Source organism: Salmo trutta, chromosome 9 (assembly GCF_901001165.1).
Source record: "Salmo trutta chromosome 9, fSalTru1.1, whole genome shotgun sequence".
In the NCBI taxonomy this organism is placed as follows: domain Eukaryota; kingdom Metazoa; phylum Chordata; class Actinopteri; order Salmoniformes; family Salmonidae; genus Salmo; species Salmo trutta.
Window position 1 is genome coordinate 18,359,026 of NC_042965.1, and position 20,133 is coordinate 18,379,158.

At 43.5% G+C, this 20,133-nt stretch overlaps 1 protein-coding gene across 2 annotated transcripts; it reads left to right on the plus strand.

Moving 5' to 3' along the window:
• The first annotated feature begins 499 nt into the window (after positions 1-499).
• On the plus strand, positions 500-19,318 carry npy8br (neuropeptide Y receptor Y8b). Of its 2 annotated transcripts, none has more exons than XM_029762807.1 (2): positions 500-591; positions 18,014-19,318. In XM_029762807.1, exon 2 carries the CDS (start codon positions 18,187-18,189, stop codon positions 19,303-19,305), a length of 1,119 nt encoding a protein of 372 aa, XP_029618667.1. In that variant the 5' UTR covers positions 500-591; positions 18,014-18,186; the 3' UTR covers positions 19,306-19,318. The 2 variants fall into 2 exon arrangements, with proteins under 2 accessions (XP_029618667.1, XP_029618665.1); XM_029762805.1 differs by lacking the exon at positions 500-591 and adding an exon at positions 954-1,081.
• Positions 19,319-20,133: the final 815 nt, after the last annotated feature.

Genomic DNA, 20,133 nt, shown 5'->3' on the forward strand with positions numbered 1-20,133 from the left:
CCACAAAGGGACTCTTTTCGTCACTCACCTTCTTAGAAAACTTTCTGGGATGTGATGACTTTCACCAGTTGAGAGTGTGTGATAGATAGCCTACACTTTTTTCCTAGACTTTTTTCCTCGCCTCTAACTCATTCACGATATATCCATGCTATTGCTTAGCTTTGAATGAGGAGAGGAGACTCAACTTTCATGACATGATGTTGCTATAGATGCTTTCATTTAGCTGTGTATACAGTATCCACTTAAAAAACAGACACAGACCATTCTGCTCACAAATGATCCTGACCATGGTGTGTCAGTTTTATGTAAAAAAACATAAAAGTGTCACATTATCACAGAGAATAAACTTCAACATCAGCCTATCAGATGGGCAAATTATTTCCCTAGAAATCAGATCCTTTGTTTACTTCTCACTGTATGGACGCTTTAACGCTTTACGAGAGATCTCCATGTTATGTTTGATATCGACAAGCCACCTCCTACCTTCCTGTGGATGCTTGATAAAATCTCTACTGTGGAGATTCTCAATATTCATTCCTCCTGCAAACCGGACCTTGAGTGTGAAGTTTGGGAAAGGGGGATTCAATCAAGGTAAGCTTAGAATATCCTACTGGCAATGCATTATTATTTTCATAGCATTGTAATTACGGCATGAATGATTTATTTAACCATGGATTGTGAATGGCAAAGTAAAGAGACCGAAGTTAGGTCTTCAGATGGTTTTCTCCAGCTGTGGGCAGATGTGTAGTCAAAGGGACTAAGCGCATTTATCATGGTCGGGATAAGCTATTTGTTATAGCCTCAGAAGATGTTGAAGCCCTTTATTGAACTACAGTTAATAGGTCGCTAAATTAGACAATAGCCGATTTCTTCCCCCCTCTATTTAGATTACACTTGGAGTGGGGTGATGATTTATTATACTGTCACACTGTTTGTGCCTTCAATGTTCAAAAGGGGACGTTCCTTGTGCATCTGCATCATTTGGCAGATGAGACGGAACCGTAGACTAGAGCTTACTATAGCTTACAATGGGGGCCAAGGAAAATCTCAGTGAGATGTAGAGAAACGTTCAGCAAAGCGGGTAAGAATCAGACTTTCCTACTTTTATTCTCATATTAGTTCTAACAATAAACTATTGGCTATGCTTAGCCTATACAGATTGGCTAAAACAATTGCTTTGAGGACCTACATAATAGGCTATTGTTATATTTGTTGGGCTATATTACATTAGGAAACAGTGAAAAAGGGAATTACTGAACTAATGCGTTAACTAATGCCTCGAAAACAATAATATTCCCTATTGATGTTCAACTCTGTATTGAGTATGAACTCACTCTGTGTGTCTAAGCTAAACAGTTCCAATAACTTAATCTGCATCATGACACTCCTCATTACCCCCTGTCTGTATTTGCTTTAGTTCAATGAGATATCCGCTCTTTCGGTATCTATAGTCAGGCTATAATAAAATAGAGTTGAGATAATGCCAATTTCAAGATTCAACACACATTTATGGGACTGTATGGCATCATGTGGTGGCAAATGCAATACAATGTTGCAGGAAGTGGCTGAATATGTACATAGTAAAGTCACTTTTTTATACAACGGGGGGTTTGGAACTTCCATTGTTAGAGCCTATCCAGCCCATGACATACTAGACAACATACACATTACCAGTACATTAATACAAATATTCCATTGTTTATGCCTTTATCTAAAAATACATTTACTAATACTACTTTTAAAGATCCACTGCCCAGCTATTCAATTTAGAAACTTAATCTCCACTGAGAAAAGCATCTAAAGCATTATCTTCAACGTTTGCAACAATGTTGCAATATTGAAATTTGATCCCCACTGTGTCCCAAAGTAATGAACGAGTCGGGAGTCGAGATAAGACAGACAGCCATCTTTTCTCAGCCAGTCGAAATCATGAATCAGCATAATTTCTATGGATATATATACACACTATACAATGACATGTCAATAGAAAAACTAGCTTGCTGTCTTTCCAGCTTCAGTCTGAAGTGATTGTGTTAGTTGTATAGTTGGCTAGCTAGTTCCAGAACTGCAAAGTGGTGCAACTGTTGAGAATCTGAGTCTATGGTTGTTGTTGGAGAAAGGGGTTGAGTGTGTGTGTGTGTGTGTGTGTGTGTGTGTGTGTGTGTGTGTGTGTGTGTGTGTGTGTGTGTGTGTGTGTGTGTGTGTGTGTGTGTGTGTGTCCCACAACTGTTGCGAGGGAGTTAAAGATGTTAGGGACAATACAGGATGATTCACAATAATTGTTTGCTAATATAATAATTGCTTGCCATAATGTCATTTTGGTAATGGGGAGACTGGTGAGAGGTAAAAATCCTTTGCATAAATTGCCTACATTACTACAAATATTAATAGCTAATTATGGAAAATAAGATAGAGGATTTTTATATATATATATATATATATATATATATATATATATATATATATACACACATATATATATATTTTTTTTATGGCTATATATAATACAAATTGAGGTGAGGGCGATGGAAATGCATTTGGTGGTTGATCTCCTTCTGTTCTGTGGGTGGCACTCTGTGCTCTTTTCGAAGGATGGGTCCCGGGGCTATGGGATCCGGGAGGGTCGGGGGTGGTCTGCCGGGCATTGGGATGACAACCCAACTCGGGATGAGGAGGGGTTTTAGCGGGTGGAATAGTGGGGACCAATTGGAGGTTTACTTAGTAGCAATGCAAATATCATGGTACAGCTATATAGACAATCATCATGTTACCTTTTAATGGTACGTTTACAAACTTATATTTTGATAAATATAATTGAAACTTGTGTCTTATTATGTATGATAAGTGATGAAATAAGTATAGCCAGTTATAATTGTAATGGCTTAGCAGATAACATGAAAAGACGATCAGTATTTACCTGGCTATAAGAGAAAGAATTTAAAATCTATTGTTCACAGGAAAATCATTCAACAATTTTAGATGAAGTTTTGTGGAAAAAGGACTGGGGGGCGAATTATATTTCTCCCATGGGCAAAGAAATTCAAAAGGGGTGATGATATTAATTAACAGTAATTTTGATCCCAATGTGCAAAATGTCCTAACAGATATGGTAGATGTAGATGGATAATTTTAAATATGTTATTGAACAATAAACAGATAAGGCTTATTAACCTATACGGTCCAAATAATGATGATCCAAGCTTCTTTGAAAATATATATAAGAATGTATCAACTCTACAAGCAACACTAGACTCTATTATCATGGTGGGGGATTTTAATATGGTTTTAAAAACCTCTATGAACCGTAAAGGAAATCACACTGCAAATTATCACCCTCAGGCACTTAGGGAAATCATGAATGTTATAGATATATTGGAATTAGTGGATATATGGAGGCTTAAATACCATGACCTAGTGAGATATAAACATATACATTAGCTTAATCAAGCTAGTCGTCTTGATTACTTTCTTATGTCATACTCACTGGCACCAAAAGTTTAAAAAAAAGTGTTGATAGGGGACAGAATGCGGTCGGATCATCACGTAATTGGCATATAAACTCAGCAAAAAAAAGAACCGTCCTCTCACTGTCAACTGTGTTTATTTTCAGCAAACTTAACATGTGTAAATATTTGTATGAACATAACAAGATTCAACAACTGAGACATAAACTGAACAAGTTCCACAGACATGTGACTAACAGAAATTGAATGATGTGCCCCTGAACAAAGGGGGGGGGGGGGGGGGGCAAAATCAAAGGTAACAGTCAGTATCTGGTGTGGCCACCAGCTGCATTAAGTACTGCAGTGCATCTCCTCCTCATGAACTGCACCAGATTTGCTAGTTCTTGCTGTGAGATGTTACGCCACTCTTCCACCAAGACACCTGCAAGTTCTCTACATTTCTGGGGGGAATGGCCCTAGCCCTCACCCTCCGATCCAACAGGTCCCAAACGTTCTCAATGGGATTGAGATCCGTGCTCTTCGCTGGCCATGGCAGAACACTGACATTCCTGTCTTGCAGGAAATCACGCACAGAATGAGCAGTATGGCTGGTGGCATTGTCATGCTGGAGGGTCATGTCAGGATGAGCCTGTAGGAAGGGTACCACGTGAGGGAGGAGGATGTCTTCCCTGTAACGCACAGCGTTGAGATTGCCTGCAATGACAACAAGCTGAGTCTGATGATGCTGTGACACACCGCCCCAGACCATGACGGACCCTCCACCTCCAAATCGATCACGCTCCAGAGTGCAGGCCTTGGTGTAAAACACTCATTCCTTCAACGATAAACGCGAATCCGACCATCAGCCCTGGTGAGACAAAACTGCGACTCGTCAGTGAAGTGCACTTTTTGCCAGTCCTGTCTGGTCCAGCGACGGTGGGTTTGTGCCCATAGGCGACGTTGTTGCTGGTGATATCTGGTGAGGACCTGCCTTACAACAGGCCTACAAGCCCTCAGTCTAGCCTCTCTCAGCCTATTACGACAATCTGAGCACTGATGGAGGGATTGTGCGTTCCTGGTGTAACTCGGGCAGTTGTTGTTGCCATCCTGTACCTGTCCCGCAGGTGCGATGTTCGGATGTACTGATCCTGTGCAGGTGTTGTTACATGTGGTCTGCCACTGCGAGGATGATCAGCTGTCCGTCCTGTCTCCCTGTAGCGCTGTCTTAGGCATCTCACAGTACAGACATTGCAATTTATTGCCCTGGCCAAATCTGCAGTCCTCATGCCTCATTGCAGCATGCCTAAGGCACGTTCGCGCAGATGAGCAGGGACCCTGGGCATCTTTCTTTTGGTGTTTTTCAGAGTCAGTAGAAAGGCCTCTTTAGTGTCCTAAGTATTCATAACTGTGACCTTAATTGCCTACCATCTGTAAGTTGTTGGTGTCTTAACGACCGTTCCACAGGTGCATGTTCATCAATTGTTTATTGTTCATTGAAACATGGGAAACAGTGTTTAAACCCTTTACAATGAAAATCTGTGAAGTTATTTTGATTTTTACGAATTACCTTTGAAAGACATGGTCCCGAAAAGGGACCTTTCTTTTTTTGCTGAGTTTATATTACTCTTACAGAATTTCCACGTGGGCGAGGATATTGGAAATTTAATCAAAGCCTACTGGATGATAACTTGTTTATAACTAGGACAGAAAAATTTATAACTGACTTTTTCCGACATAACATCGGTACAGCAGATCCCCTTATTGTATGGGACACTTTTAAATGTGCCTTTAGAGGCCATGCAATTCAGTACTCATCTATAAAACAAACCAATTTAGATCAAAATAATCCATATTAACAAAGGAAATTGAAGGACTAACAGTACAGTTAGATAGAAATAAAAACTGTACCATAGAGGCACAGAATAAGTTACAGGAAAAACAAAAAGAAATTGATTAAATTATTCAAGAAAGATCCAGGGTAACATATTATAAAAAATAAATTGAACTGGATGGAATATGGGGAAGAATGTACCAAATTCTTTTTTGATCTTCAACATAGAAATGCTACCAAATAAAATGTATTGAAACATGTTACAAATGATGGAATCACGCATGGTTCACCAAATTATATTTTGAAAGAGGAAGTAAAGTACTTTAAGAATATGTTTCCGTTTCAGTCTCCTCCATCTCCACTAACCGAAGCTAATTGTATGGATTTATTTCCTATTAATAATGTAAAATTAACATCTGTTCAGAAAGACTCATGTCAAATTACAGAGGAGGAACTTCTTGATGCAATTAAAGCCTTTAAGGCTGGGAAAACTCCAGGGCTGGTTGGCGTACCAGTAGAAGTATAAAAAAAAGTATATACTCAGGAGGATCATTATTAACACGTTTAAACCACTCCTATATAAACGGTAGATTATCGGACACGCAACAAGAAGGTCTGATTTCACTATTACTGAAACAGGATTGTCACAACGTCTGCCGAAGTTGGTGCCTCTCCTTGTTCGGCGGCGTTCGGCGGTCGACGTCACCGGCTTTCTAGCTACTACCAATCTACGTTTCTTTTCCCATTTGTTTTGTCTTGATTGTACACACCTGGTTCCCATTACATTATAATTTATTCCCTATTTAACCCTCTGGTTCCCACATGGTTTTGTGCGTGTTTGTTCTTTATTTAGTGTTCTAGACTTCTGTGCGCTGGTGTGTTTTTCCCTGCGTGGAAATTGTTGTTGTTTCTTTTCAAGTAAAGTACGTCTTTTACTCAGTTCTGTGTCCTGTGCCTGACTCCGTCCTACCGCTGCACACTGACGCCTGACAGAAACACGCACCTCATATGAAGTCAGCAGGTGCACCCAGTCCTCTGTTACCAGTGGAGGAGCGCGTCCAGCAGCACGCGACGATGCTCCAAAATCTTGGCACAGCCATGGATCGCGTGCTGCACACCATGGAGCGATGGGAGAGAGGGGGTTTTCCCACACCCCTATCAACTTCACCCCAACCCACACCACTGTCCACCCCTCTGTCAGCTGGACTCGGTGGGATTCAGCTCTCGCTCCCAAGGGCATATGATGGGACGGCTGCCGGGTGCCAGGGGTTCCTGCTCCAGTTGGAGCGCTACCTGGCGACTGTCCACCTGGCTTCCTCGGGACACTAGAGTGTGTCCGCCCTCATCTCCTGTTTGTCGGGGAAAGCACTTGAGTGGGCCAACGCCAAATGGGGAGGAATAGACGCAGCATTGGTCCGCTATGAGGATTTCACCCGCCAATTCCAGGCGGTCTTCGATCGTCCACCTGAGGGAAGAGCGGCGGGGGAACGCTTGTTCCATCTCAGACAGGGGATGAGGAGCGCACTGGACTTCAGGACCCTGGCTGCCAGCGCGGGATGGAATGAGAGGGCCCTGATCGACCATTACCGGTGTAGTCTACGTGAAGACATTCATCGGGAGGTGGCATGCAGGGACACCACCCTTACCCTCGACCAGCTGGTGGATTTATCCATCATGCTGGATAACTCGCGGACGTCCGGATCGGGGTCCGTCCATTCCATCCCCCAGCACCTCTGATCCTACACCTATGAAGCTCGGAGGTGCTGCTCTAAGGGTGACCGGAGGGGGGCCGTATCCTGCACCACCAGTGGCCGCAGAGGGCACACTGCTGGTCGGTGCTGGGGAGGTTCCCAGGTGACCTGGTGGATCATCCCAGGTGAGTAGGCACCCGACTCACCCATAGCTCCCTGTTGCACACATGTGTGTATGTATAGAGTTTTCCCTGCATTCCCAGAATAAGGCGCTAGTAGATTCAGGCGCAGCTGGGAACTTTATTGACCGTTCATTTGCACTTAGATTAGGGATCCCTATTGTTCCTGTTGATGTGCCCTTCCCTGTACATGCCTTAGATAGTCGTCCTTTAGGGTCGGGCCTGATTAGGGAGGTCACAGCTCCACTATGTATGATAACGCAGGAGGGTCACGAGGAGAGAATTAGTCTCTTCCTGATCGATTCTCCTGCGTTTCCTGTGGTGTTGGAGCTTCCCTGGTTGGCCTATCATGACCCCACTATTTTGTGGCAACAGGGATGGTTTCGTGGCTCTTAAGGGATGGTCACGTCAGTGCTCAGGGAGGTGTGTAGGTGTTTCCATAGCTGTAACTAGGGTGGAGAGTCCAAACCAGGTTTCCACCATGCACATCCCCCCCAAATATGCCGATTTGGCTCTCGCCTTCAGTAAAAAAGAAGGCAACTCAACTACCACCCCATCGACGGGGGGATTGTGCGATAAATCTCCTGGTAGACGCAGCACTTCCCAGGAGTCACGTGTATCCTCTGTCACAGGAAGAGACGGCAGCTATGGAAACATATGTCTCCGAATCTCTGGGACAGGGATACATTCAGCCTTCGACTTCACCTGCCTCCTCAAGTTTATTTTTTGTGAAGAAGAAGGATGGAGGTTTACGCCCATGCATTGACTATCGAGGTATAAATCAGATCACGGTGAAGTACAGTTATCTGCTGCCGCTCATAGCCAGTGTGACAGAGTCATTGCACGGGTGCGCTTTTTCACCAAATTGGATCTCAGGAGCGCTTACAACCTGGTGCGTATCCGGGAGGGGGATGAGTGGAAGACGGCATTGAGTACCACCTCTGGGCACTATGAGTACCACGTCATGCCATAAGGGTTGATGAATGCTCCATCAGTCTTCCAATCCTTTGTAGACGAGATTTTCAGGGACATGCATGGGCAGGGTGTAGTGGTGTATATAGATGACATTCTAATATACTCCGCTACACGCGCCGAGCATGTGTCCCTGGTGCGCAAGGTGCTTGTTCGACTGTTGGAGCATGACCTGTACATCAAGGCTGAGAAATGTCGTTCTTACAACAGTCCGTCTCCTTCCTAGGGTACCGCTTGTCCGGGTCAGGGGTGGAGATGGAGAGTGACCGCATTTCAGCCGTGCGTAATTGGCCGACTCCAACCACGGTTAAGGAGGTGCAGGGGTTTTTAGGGTTTGCCAACTACTCCTGTATGTTTATCCGGGGCTTTGGTCAGGTAGCGGCTCCCATTATCTCCTTGCTTAAGGGGGGACCGGTGCGACTGCAGTGATCAGCTGGGGCGGACAGGGCTTTTGGTCACCTGAAGGCTCTGTTTACCCCGGCTCCCGTGCTGGCTCATCCGAATCCCTCCTTGGCATTCATAGTAGAGGTGGACGCGTCCGAGGCTGAGATAGGAGCTGTGCTGTCTCAGCATTCGGGTACGCCACCAAAGCTCCGCCCCTGTGCTTTCTTTTCAAAGAAGCTCAGCCCGGCGGAGCGAAACTATGATGTGGGGGACCGGGAGGTGTTGGCTGTTGTCAAGGCTCTGAAGGCGTGGAGGCATTGGCTTGAGGGGGCTAAACACCCTTTCCTCATTTGGACTGACCACCACAATCTGGAGTACATCCGGGCGGCGAGGAGACTGAACCCTCGCCAGGCAAGGTGGGCCATGTTTTTCACCTGTTTTGTTTTCACCCTATCCTACAGACCAGGTTCCCAGAACGTTAAGGCAGATGCACTGTCCCGGATGTATGACAAAGAGGAGCGGTCCACGGATCCCACTCCCATACTTCCGGCTTCTTGCCTGGTGGCACCGGTGGAAAGGGAGGTTGATGCGGACATCGAATGGGCGTTACGTACGAAGCCCACTCCCACCCAGTGTCCAGTTCGGCGTCTGTACATTCCGTCTGATGTCCGCGATTGATTGACCTGTTGGGCCCACACGTCAACCTCCTCTGGTTATCCTGGCATCATTCGGACAGTGCACTGTCTTAGTGGGAAGTACTGTTGGCCCACTTTAGCTAAGGATGTGAGGGTTTATGTTTCCTCCTGCTCGGTGTGCAAGGCACCTAGACACCTGCCCAGAGGGAAATTACAACCCCTACATGTTCCACAACGGCCGTGGTCACACCTATCGGTGGATTTCGTGACGGATCTTCCTCTGTCACAAGGAAACACCACGATCCTGGTCGTTGTGGATTGGTTTTCTAAGTCCTGCCGTTTCCTTCCTTTGCCCGGTCTCCCTACGGCCCTACAGACTGCGGAGGCCTTGTTTACACACGTCTTCCGGCACTACGGGGTGCCTGAGGATATAGTGTCTGATCAGGGTCCCCAGTTCACATCGAGGATCTGGAGGGTGTTCATGGTTTCACCCCGAGAATAATGGGCAGGTGGAGAGAGGTTTCTGCGGTCCTATTGCCAGGACCGGCCAGGGGAGTGGGCTGCTTTCATCCCCTGGGCAGAGATGGCCTAAAACTCCCTCCGCCACTCCTCCACTAACCTGTCTCCGTTTCAGTGTGTACTAGGTTATCAGCCGGTCCTGGCACCGTGGCATCAGAGCCAGATCGAGGCACCTGCGGTGGATGAATGGTTTCGGCGCTCGGAGGAGACCTGGGACGCTGACCATGTACGCCTGCAACGGGCCATCAGACAACAGAAGGTGAGCGCCAACCATCACCACAGTGAGGCCCCGGTGTGTGCACCAGGGGACCGGGTCTGGCTCTCGACCCGAAACCTGCCCCTTCGCCTGCCCTGCTTGAAGCTGGGTCCGCGGTTTGTGGGGCCATTTAAAGTCGTGAGGAGACTGAACGAGGTATGTTATAGGTTACAGCTTCCCTCTGATTACCGTCTTAACCCCTCGTTCCATGTGTCTCTCCTCAGGCTGGTGGTGGCTGGTCCGCTCCAGCAGTCTGAGGTGCGGGAGGTTCCTCCGCCCCCTCTGGACATCGAGGGGGCCCCGGCATATACTGTGTGAGCCATCATGGACTCAAGGCGTCAGGTGAAGGGCCTTCAGTACCTTGTGGAGGGGTACGGTCCGGAGGAGAGATGCTGGGTGCCGGTGGAGGACATCCTGGGCCCTTCCTTACTGCAGGAATTTCACCGTCTCCACCCGGATTGCCCTGTGCCTCGTCCTGCGGGTCATCCCCGAGGCCGGTGTCGGCGCACTGCTGGAGCCGTGCGTCAAGGAGGGGGTACTGTCACGACTTCCGCCGAAGTTGGTGCCTTTCCTTGTTCGGGCGGCGTTCAGCGGTCGACGTCCCCGACTTTCTAGCTACCACCGATCTACGTTTCTTTTTCCATTTGTTTTGTCTTGATTGTACACACCTGTTTCCCATTATGTTATAATTTATTCCCTATTTAACCCTCTCGTTCCCACATGGTTTTGTGCATCTTTGTTCTTTGTTTAGTGTTCTAGACTTCTGTGCGCTGGTGTGTTTTTCCCTGCGTGGAAATTGTTGTTTCTTTTCGAGTAAAGTACGTCTTTTACTCAGTTCTATGTCCTGCGCCTGACTCCATCCTACCGCTGCATACTGACAAGGATCCAAGTGGTATATATAAAGATCCAGTCCATTAAAACAATTGGAGGCCTCTTACACTTCAGTGTTGTGATGCAAAAATTCTAGCTAAATGCTTGGCGCATAGAATTAAAAAGGTATTGTCAGATATTATTCATCCTAGTCAGACAGGTTTTTTACCTGGAAGATACATTGGAGATAATATCAGACAAGTACTGGAAACAATAGAGTACTATGAAATATCGGGGAAACCAGGCCTGGTTTTCATAGCTGATTTTGAAAAGACTTTTGATAAAGTACAACTGGAGTTTATATGTAAATGCCTAGAATATTTCAATTTTGGAGAATCTCTTATAAAATGGGTTAAAGTTATGTATAGTAACCCTAGGTGTAAAATAGTAAATAATGGCTACATCTCAGAAAGTTTTAAACTGTCAAGAGGAGTAAAACAAGGTTGTCTACTATCGGCATATCTATTTATTATTGCCATCAAAATGTTAGCTGTTAAAATTAGATCCAACAATAATATTAAGGGATTAGAAATCCGTGGCTTATAAACAAAGGTGTTATTGTACGCTGATGATTCATGTTTTCTTTGAAAACCACAATTAGAATCCCTCCACAGCCCCATAGAGGCTAGATTAAAACCAAATTATGATAAGTGTACTATGGGGTGGCAGGTAGCCTAGTAGTTAGAGTGTTGGACTAGTAACCGGAAGGTTGCAAGATTAAATCCCCGAGCTGACAAGTTAAAAATCTGTCATTCTGCCCATGAACAAGGCAGTTACACTGTTCCTAGGCCGTCATTGAAAATAAATTGGTTGCTGGTTGCAATTTCAGTTTAAATGTCTGCTCTACCAAAATTACAACCAACTAATTGCAGCATCACCACAGAAATGGAAGAGGCAAGTAGAAGGGGGGAAAAAGTAAGGAACTTGTCTGTCAGCCCTGCATTTAAGACCATTAATGGTTGAAGAAAATTGTGATAAATAAAAACATATACCAATTTAATTTAAGGACCAATAAGTTGACAGCTGTGCCATATAAATTGCAAAATAGTTGGGAAGAGATTTTTGATGTACCGATTCCATGGCACATGCTTTATGAATTGACATGCAAAACAATGCCAGATTCAAAACTTCAAATATTTCAATTTAAATTATTATACAAAATTCTTGCAACCGGTAGAATGTTATAAATATGGTGGATACAATCTTCCCAGCTCTGCAGATTTTCCTGCGAGGAGGCAGAGTCATTAGATCATTTATATTGGTACTGTCCATATGTAGCTTGTTTTTGGTCACAGGTCCAGGAATGGCTGAAGAATTGCAACATTTATCTAAAACTAACGCTGCAGATAGCAATACTGGGTGATTTGAAAAGTCATAGTCAATCAATCAATAATATAATAATTATTTTAGCTAAAATGTTTATCTTTAATTCACAATCTGTAGAATCTATGAGAATAGAAAGGTTCAGTACTTTTGTGAAGCATCACAGCACAGTTGAAAAATATATGGCAAATAGAAATCCAAAATGGATGGTGTTAAGAGATAGATGGGAGGGGTTGAATCGAGCTGAAGGGTGGGACTAATAACAACAAGATAACCAATGCAAAACGTACAGGGTCTGTAAAATGTATATAGGTTCAGAAATGTTGTTAAATAGCACAGTTACAAATAAAAATCAAACTGGATGGACATCAGAAATAGAGGAAGGACTAAAAACAAACAAAATATAACTATTGTAAATGAGTTTGTGTCTGTAAAATGTGTATAATATGTATACACTGAAGGTAGAAGCCTAAGTGTTATTGTTTATTAGTTACTCCAATTGTGGGAGGGGTGGTAGGGTTTGCGGGAATAATAAAGGTATATTCTAAAAAAAAGTGTGTATATGTACGTATATACCACAATGCAGTTGTAAACATACTAGGCATTCTATATTATACTACAACATCAGTCTAACTCACAATGGGTGTTGTGTTGGCTGAAAGTTCAAGGCAGGTCCTCTTCAGCTAGTGAACCTCATCTTGTGTTCGACAATGGCAGCTGGTCTGGCAGAACTTCACATTGGCTCTTGCCAGCCCCGTGCAGTCTTTTCCTCCTTCGGGTCAGATGATGTCGAGTCTACAAGATCTGTACTACTAAAGCTTCTGTCAAGGTCATCATTGGCAGCAGCAGCAGGATTAGTCTGTAGGCTATACACTAGCCAGTGTACGTCATTTTACTACTGTCCCCACCAATACACACTCAAACAAGGTATTATATCAACCCACCCCTCTCGTGTCAATAGATCATGCTAACTACAATACACAATACCCACCCCCAACAGACACCAGTCAGTCACCCACACCATCCCCTCCTTACTACACTGAATAAAAATATAAAACCCAACATGCAACAATTTCAAAGATTTTTACTGAGTTACAGTTCATGTAAATAAATCTGTCATTTGAAATGAATTCATTAGGCCCTAATCTATGGATTTCACATGACTGGGAATTCAGATATTCATCTGCTTGTCACAGATCCCTTAAAAAATAGGTAGGGGCGTGGATCAGAAAATCAGTCAGGATTTGGTGTAACCATTTGCCTCATGCAGCGCGACACATCTCTTTTGCATAGAGTTGATCAGGCTGTTGATTGTGGCCTGTGGAATGTTGCCCCTCTCCTCTTCAATGGCTGTGCGAAGTTGCTGGATATTGGCAGGAACTGGAACACGCTGTCATACACATTGATCTAGAGCATCCCAAGCAGGCTCAATGGGTGACATGTCTGCTGAGTATGCAGGCCATGGAAGAACTGGAATATTTTTAATTTCCAGGAATTGTGTACAGATCCTTGCGACATGGGGACTATGCATTATCATACTGAAACATGAGGTGACTGGGATGACTGGCACGACAATGGGCGTCAGGATCTCGTCACGATATCTCTGTGCATTCATATTGCCATTGATAAAATGCAATTGTGTTCATTGTCTGTAGCTTATTCCTGCCCATACCATAACCCCACCGCCACCATGTGGCACACTGTTCACAACCTTGACATCAACAAACTGCTTGCCTACACGGCGCCATACACATTGTCTGCCATCTACCAAATACAGTTGAAACCTGGATTCATCCATGAAGAGCACACTTTTCCAGCGTTCCAGAGGCCATCAAAGGTGAGAATTTGCCCACTTTAGTCGGTTACGACGCCAAACTGCAGTAAGGTCAAGACCCTGGTGAGGACGATGAGCATGCAGATGAGCTTCCCTGAGATGGTTTCTGACAGTTTTTGCAGAAATCCTTTGGTTGTGCAAACCCAGTTTCATCAGCTGTCTAGTTGGCTGGTCTCAGATGATCCCGCAGGTGAAAAAGACAGATGTGGAGGTAGTGTGGTTACACATGGTCTGTGTAAGGCCTGTTGGACGTAATGCCAAATTCTCTAAAACAACATTGTAGGTGGCTTACGGTAAAGAAATTAAGATTCAATTCTCTGGTAACAGCTCTGGTGGACATTCCTGCAGTCAGCATGCCAATTGCACGCTCCCTCAAGACGTCTGTGGCATTGTGTTGTATGACAAAACTGCACATTTTAGAGTGGCACAAGGTGCACCTGTGTAATGATCATGATGCTTAATCAGCATCTTGATATGCCACACCTGTCAGGTGGATGGATTATATTGGCAAAGGACAAAATGGTCACTAACAGGGATGTAAACAAATTTGTGCACAAAATTTGAGAGAAATAAACTTTTTGTGCATATGGAAATTTCTGTGATCTTTTATTTCAGCTCATGAAACATGGGACCAACACTTCCTACGCGAACCACCATCCATTTGGGAATTCAATTTCAATTTCCATTAGGGTTATATAGCATCACAGAATCTACAGTGTGACTGTCAACATAATCATTAGAAACAACCCTGGTTAAACACCAGGTGGAAGTGGTTTATTCAAGTATGATTAGAACGGCCTTTCTCTTGCTAGCTTATAATGACATTGGACTGGAGTGATTATTATCATCCTAAGTACCTGTAGGCTACTTCATTTAGAATAATAAATAACTTACTTTCTCACTGAATATCAATCAATCTGTTGAGCTCAAATAAAAGCAGATACATTAACCTGAGATAGTATTTTTCATGAGATAATTCAATTCAATCTAAGGGCTGATCCGGGAGGACCATGAATAATGTGCCAGTCGGTATAGTTCAGCCGCCATAAGTCTGTCCAGAAGTCATTAGAGCAGGTTTATTCCAGATATAAATAGTTCATTAAGTATCAAAAGTAAATTTAATTGCTAAAATGTACTTAAGTATCAAATGTAAAAGTATAAATAATTTCAATATCCTTATATTAAGCAGACCAGATGGGCACCATTTTTGTATTTTCTTTTATTTGCAGATAGCCAGGGTCTCACTCCAACAATCAGACGTCATTTACAAATGACGCATGTGTTTAGTAAGTCCGCCAGATCAGAGGCTGTAGGGATGACCAGGGATGTTCTCCTGATAAGGGTGTGAATTTGATCATTTTCCTGTCCTGCTAAGCATTCAAAATGTAACGAATACTTTTGGGTGTCAGAGAAAATGTATGGAGTAAATAGAACATTACATTCTTTAGGAATGTAGTGAAGTAGGGCACCTCCCGAGTGTTGCAGTGGTCTAAGGCACTGCACCGCAGTGCCAGCTGTGCCACTAGAGATTCTGGTTCGAGTCCAGGCTCTGTTGCAGCTGGTGGCGACCGGGAGACCCATGGGGCACTGCACAAATGGCCCAGCGTCGTCCGGGTTAGACGAGGGTTTGGCCGGCAGGGATGTTCTTGTCCCATCGCGCTCTAGTGACTCCTGTGGCAGGCCGGGTGCAATGCATACTGACACAATCGCCAGGTGTACGGTGTTTCCTCTGACACATTGGTGAGGCTGGCTTCCGGGTTAAGAGGGCGTTGTGTCAAGAAGCAGTACAGATTGGCTGGGTTGTGTTTCGGAGGACGCACGGCTCTCGACTTTCACCTCTCCCGAGTCCGTACAGGAGTTGCATCAATGGGACAAGACTAACTACCAATTGGATACCATGAAATTGGGGAGAAAAAATGATAATAATAAAAAAACAAATTGGAATATAGTGAAGTAAAAGTAAAAGTTGTCAAAAATATTAATAGTAAAATACACTTAAAAAAACGACTTAAGTAGTACTTTAAAGTATTTTTACTTAAGTACTTTACACCACTGATGTTATGTCTAGTGTATGAGACAAGGCTTTGCATTTGAACAAACGCACACACACACACACACAAATAGTCAAGCCGTAGGAAAACTTAGGGACACTCACTCTGACGTAGAGGGGCAGTGAATTGGAATAGCTAAGCTGTGATTGGCTGAGAAAGTTGGGTGATTTGTAGGTACCACTATGGTGAAAATAAGGGACGTTGGGCAACAAACTACTAGAAAAGGGGTATTGAAACAGCCTTTTTAACATCAAAGGTGCATTTATCCACAATGGATGCTTGGGAAATGTCACTCTGTAAATAAGAGTGTCAATGAGGATGAGCATAATAATAATAACCATATCTTATTTCAATTAAACTCAAGAGGTTGCTGTGCTTTGAAATGTGAAATTGATATTATTGCAGTAAAAAAACATGGGTTGATTTTGGAATGGAATGCTGATCTTATCCTGAATTGCTAGCTCCCAAGACGTGAAATGAATCAAATCCAATTGCCCTCAGGAGCAATGCTGTAGCCTTGGGCTGAACATCCCTGTAACCCTGTAACTTATATTTCCCTCGCTAACTTTAAACATCAGCTATCTGAGCAGCTAACCGATCGCTGCAGCTGTACATAGCCCATCTGTAAATAGCCCACCCAATCTACCTACTTCATCCCCATAGTTTTTATTTACTTTTCTGCTCTTTGCACACCAGTATTTCTACTTGCACATCATCATCTGCTCATCTATCACTCCAGTGTTAATTTGCTAAATTGTAATTACTTCGCTACTATGGCCTATTTATTGCTTTACCTCCTCCCGCCATTTGCACACACTCTATATAGACTTTTTTGGGGGCGGTGGACAATGGAACATTTACATATTCCATTGCTCTAGGACAGCTGACCCTTTGTGATAGCTTTTGGGAATCACCTGTTAATCTTTGTGGTACACTTGAGGTCATAGTCAGACACAAGAATGGGAGTAATTTTCCACACATGAGATGTCTATCTCTTGGATTGTGAAAGAGGAGGAAATGCTGTATATCCATTGTGTATACGCTACCCAGCAGGATTCTATCCTTTAAGTATCTTCTCATTTAAATGTCTTCTCATGTTTTATTCTGATTTTTAATTTATTTATTTCACCTTTATTTAACCAGGTAGGCTAGTTGAGAACAAGTTCTCATTTGCAACTGTGACCTGGCCAAGATAAAGCAAAGCAATTCTACACATACAACAACACAGAGTTACACATGGAATAAACAAAACATACAGTCAATAATACAGTAGAACAAAAGAAAACAAAAAGTCTATATACAGTGAGTGCAAATGAGGTAAGTTAAGGCAATAAATAGGCCATGATGGCAAGTCATTGACACGGTTATTCTCATGGAAATGCGCTGCCTGTGGAAGGTGTTGTCTTTGCTATGGGGGTTGAGATTATTTACTGTATATCATGAGGCCTTTTGATAATAACACATTTAAGCTTTCCGCAATGCTGCTTGCTTGATGATACGCTGTTAATGCATCCTTAGGTATAATTGCTAGTACTCAAGTAGAGAGAGATATACTGTACATCTGCATGTTTTTCAGTCACCTCATCTTGAACCTCTCACATCATTCATTCTCCTCTGTTTTGCAATAGTCTACTCCAATAAATTGATTTTATTGCTTACACAAGCACCTCAAGAGCCAAAACAAACATGAATGAATACTGCAATGATAGCTAATGCTAAGTTTTGAACAATTTCAAATATATAGGCGTATCTACTCACTATCTTATATTTCAATTTATATTGTGTATGCACCAAAGTGGAAACCACTGAACCTGATATTATAGAAAGCAAAGATTATATTACATTTTAATATTGTTTTACTTAAAGTGGATCCTTTTCCTGGAGCCAGCAGTTTTCAGAACAGGAGTTAACATGGTTGCAAAGACAAGTCCTTATTTCTCCTAGGGTTATTAAATAGCTGCATTCACATTTGGGAAATCAGCTCAGTGAAGGATTTAATCTTTTGATTGTTGTGTTCTCTTTCAGACGGCAAAAAGACTGCAATCAATGTTCCAGTCATTACTAAGAGTACCGGTATGATTAAAACCCCAGCAAACTCAAACATACAATAAAGACATCAGATAATATATTGAAGCGGAAGGGAAACATACTAATACATTTGGATCCCAGTCTAAAAAGAATAAGTTTGGACTTCTAGCATGGAGGTGTCCCATGTGAACAATAGCAGTCATCACGCCTGGTGGAAAGAGATGCCATGGGGCGACACAGACGAGTGCCCCTCCTCCTGGAGTGGCACCACCTTCCTGATAGTTGCCTACAGCGCACTGGTCGCGGTTGGCCTTATCGGTAACACCTGCCTGGTGTTTGTCATCACACGGCAAAAGGAGATGCGGAATGTCACCAACATCTTCATTGCCAACCTGTCCATCTCTGACATCCTCATGTGCATCGTGTGCCTGCCTGTCACCATCATCTACACCCTGATGGATCGCTGGATCCTGGGGGAGACACTCTGTAAGGTCACACCCTTTGTCCAGTGCATCTCTGTCACGGTTTCCATCTTCACCCTTGTCCTCATAGCCATGGAGCGCCATCAACTCATCATCCACCCCACTGGATGGAAGCCCATGGTGCGCCACTCCTACCTGGCTGTAGCCATCACCTGGTTAGTGGCCTGCTTCATCTCTCTTCCTTTCCTCTTCTTCAATGTCCTCGACAACAGTCCTTTCCAGAACATGAGCCTCCCCTTCAATCCCTTCACTGACCACTTCATTTGTATGGAGCGATGGCCCTCAGAGCACAACCGACTGGCCTACACCACCTCCCTGCTGCTCTTCCAGTACTGCCTTCCCCTCATCCTCATCCTGGTTTGCTACCTGCGCATCTTCCTGCGTCTCCGACAGAGAAAATACATGGTGGAGCGAGCCAGGGACAACTGTCAGAAGAAAGCCAAGGGGTCAAAGAGGATCAATGCCATGTTGGCCTCCATTGTGGTAGTGTTTGCCCTCTGCTGGCTCCCGCTCAACATCTTCAATACCTTGTTCGACTGGAACCACCAGGCCATCCCATCCTGCCAGCATGACATAATCTTCTCTGCCTGTCACCTCACAGCCATGGCCTCCACATGTGTCAACCCCATAATCTACGGCTTTCTCAACAGTAACTTCCAGAAAGAGCTAAAATCTACCCTATACCGCTGCCGCTGCTGGGGGTCACCAGAGAGTTATGAGAGCTTCCCTCTTTCTATTGTCAGCACAGAGGTCACGAAGGGGTCAACCTTGAGCAAAGGATCAATGAGCATGAATGTACAGTCCTGACCCATTCAGAAAAGGAGAGAGAAAGTATAGAACTTCAACCCCCATTGTCTTAACCATCCATTGAAGGTTGACTTGTTGAGCTTTATGCTGGAGCAAGGGTTGACATGGCTGGACTTATTCAAATTAGTCACAGGGGATTGTTTTGTGTCTTAACAATCAATGGTTGGTCTCTTCTGTGGGCATGGAGAGAAATGGAAAAGTAAGAGAACACTGTAACCTAAGATAGAGTTTACAGTGTCCTCAATTAGATACAGTGCATTCAGAAAGTATTAACAAAATATGGCCAGTGACAAAAAAATCTAATCCATTTTAAATTCAGGCTGTAACAAAACAAAACAAAATGTTTAAAAAGTCAGGGAGTGTGGTGTTAAAGCCTGAATTTAAAATTGATTAAATGTAGATTTTTTTGGTCACTGGCCTACTCCATAAAATGAAAGTAGAATGTTTTTTCAAAAATTTTACAAATTAATTAAAAATGAAAAGCTGAAATGTCTTGAGTCAATAAGTATTCAATCCCTTTGATCTGGCAATCCTAAATAGGAGTGAAAAGACTAAACAATCGCTTAACAAGTCATATAAAGTGTTTAACATGTTTTTTTAATGACTTCAAACCTACAGGCGTCCTTCCTAACTCATTTGCCAGAGAGGAAGGAAACCGCTCAGGGATTTCACCATGAGTCCAATTATGACTTTAAAACAGTTAGAGTTTAATGGCTGTGATAGGAGAAAACTGAGGCTGGATCAACAACATTATAGTTACCCCACAATTCTGACCTAACTGACAGAGTGAAAAGAAGGAAGCCTGTACAGAATAAAAATATTCCAAAA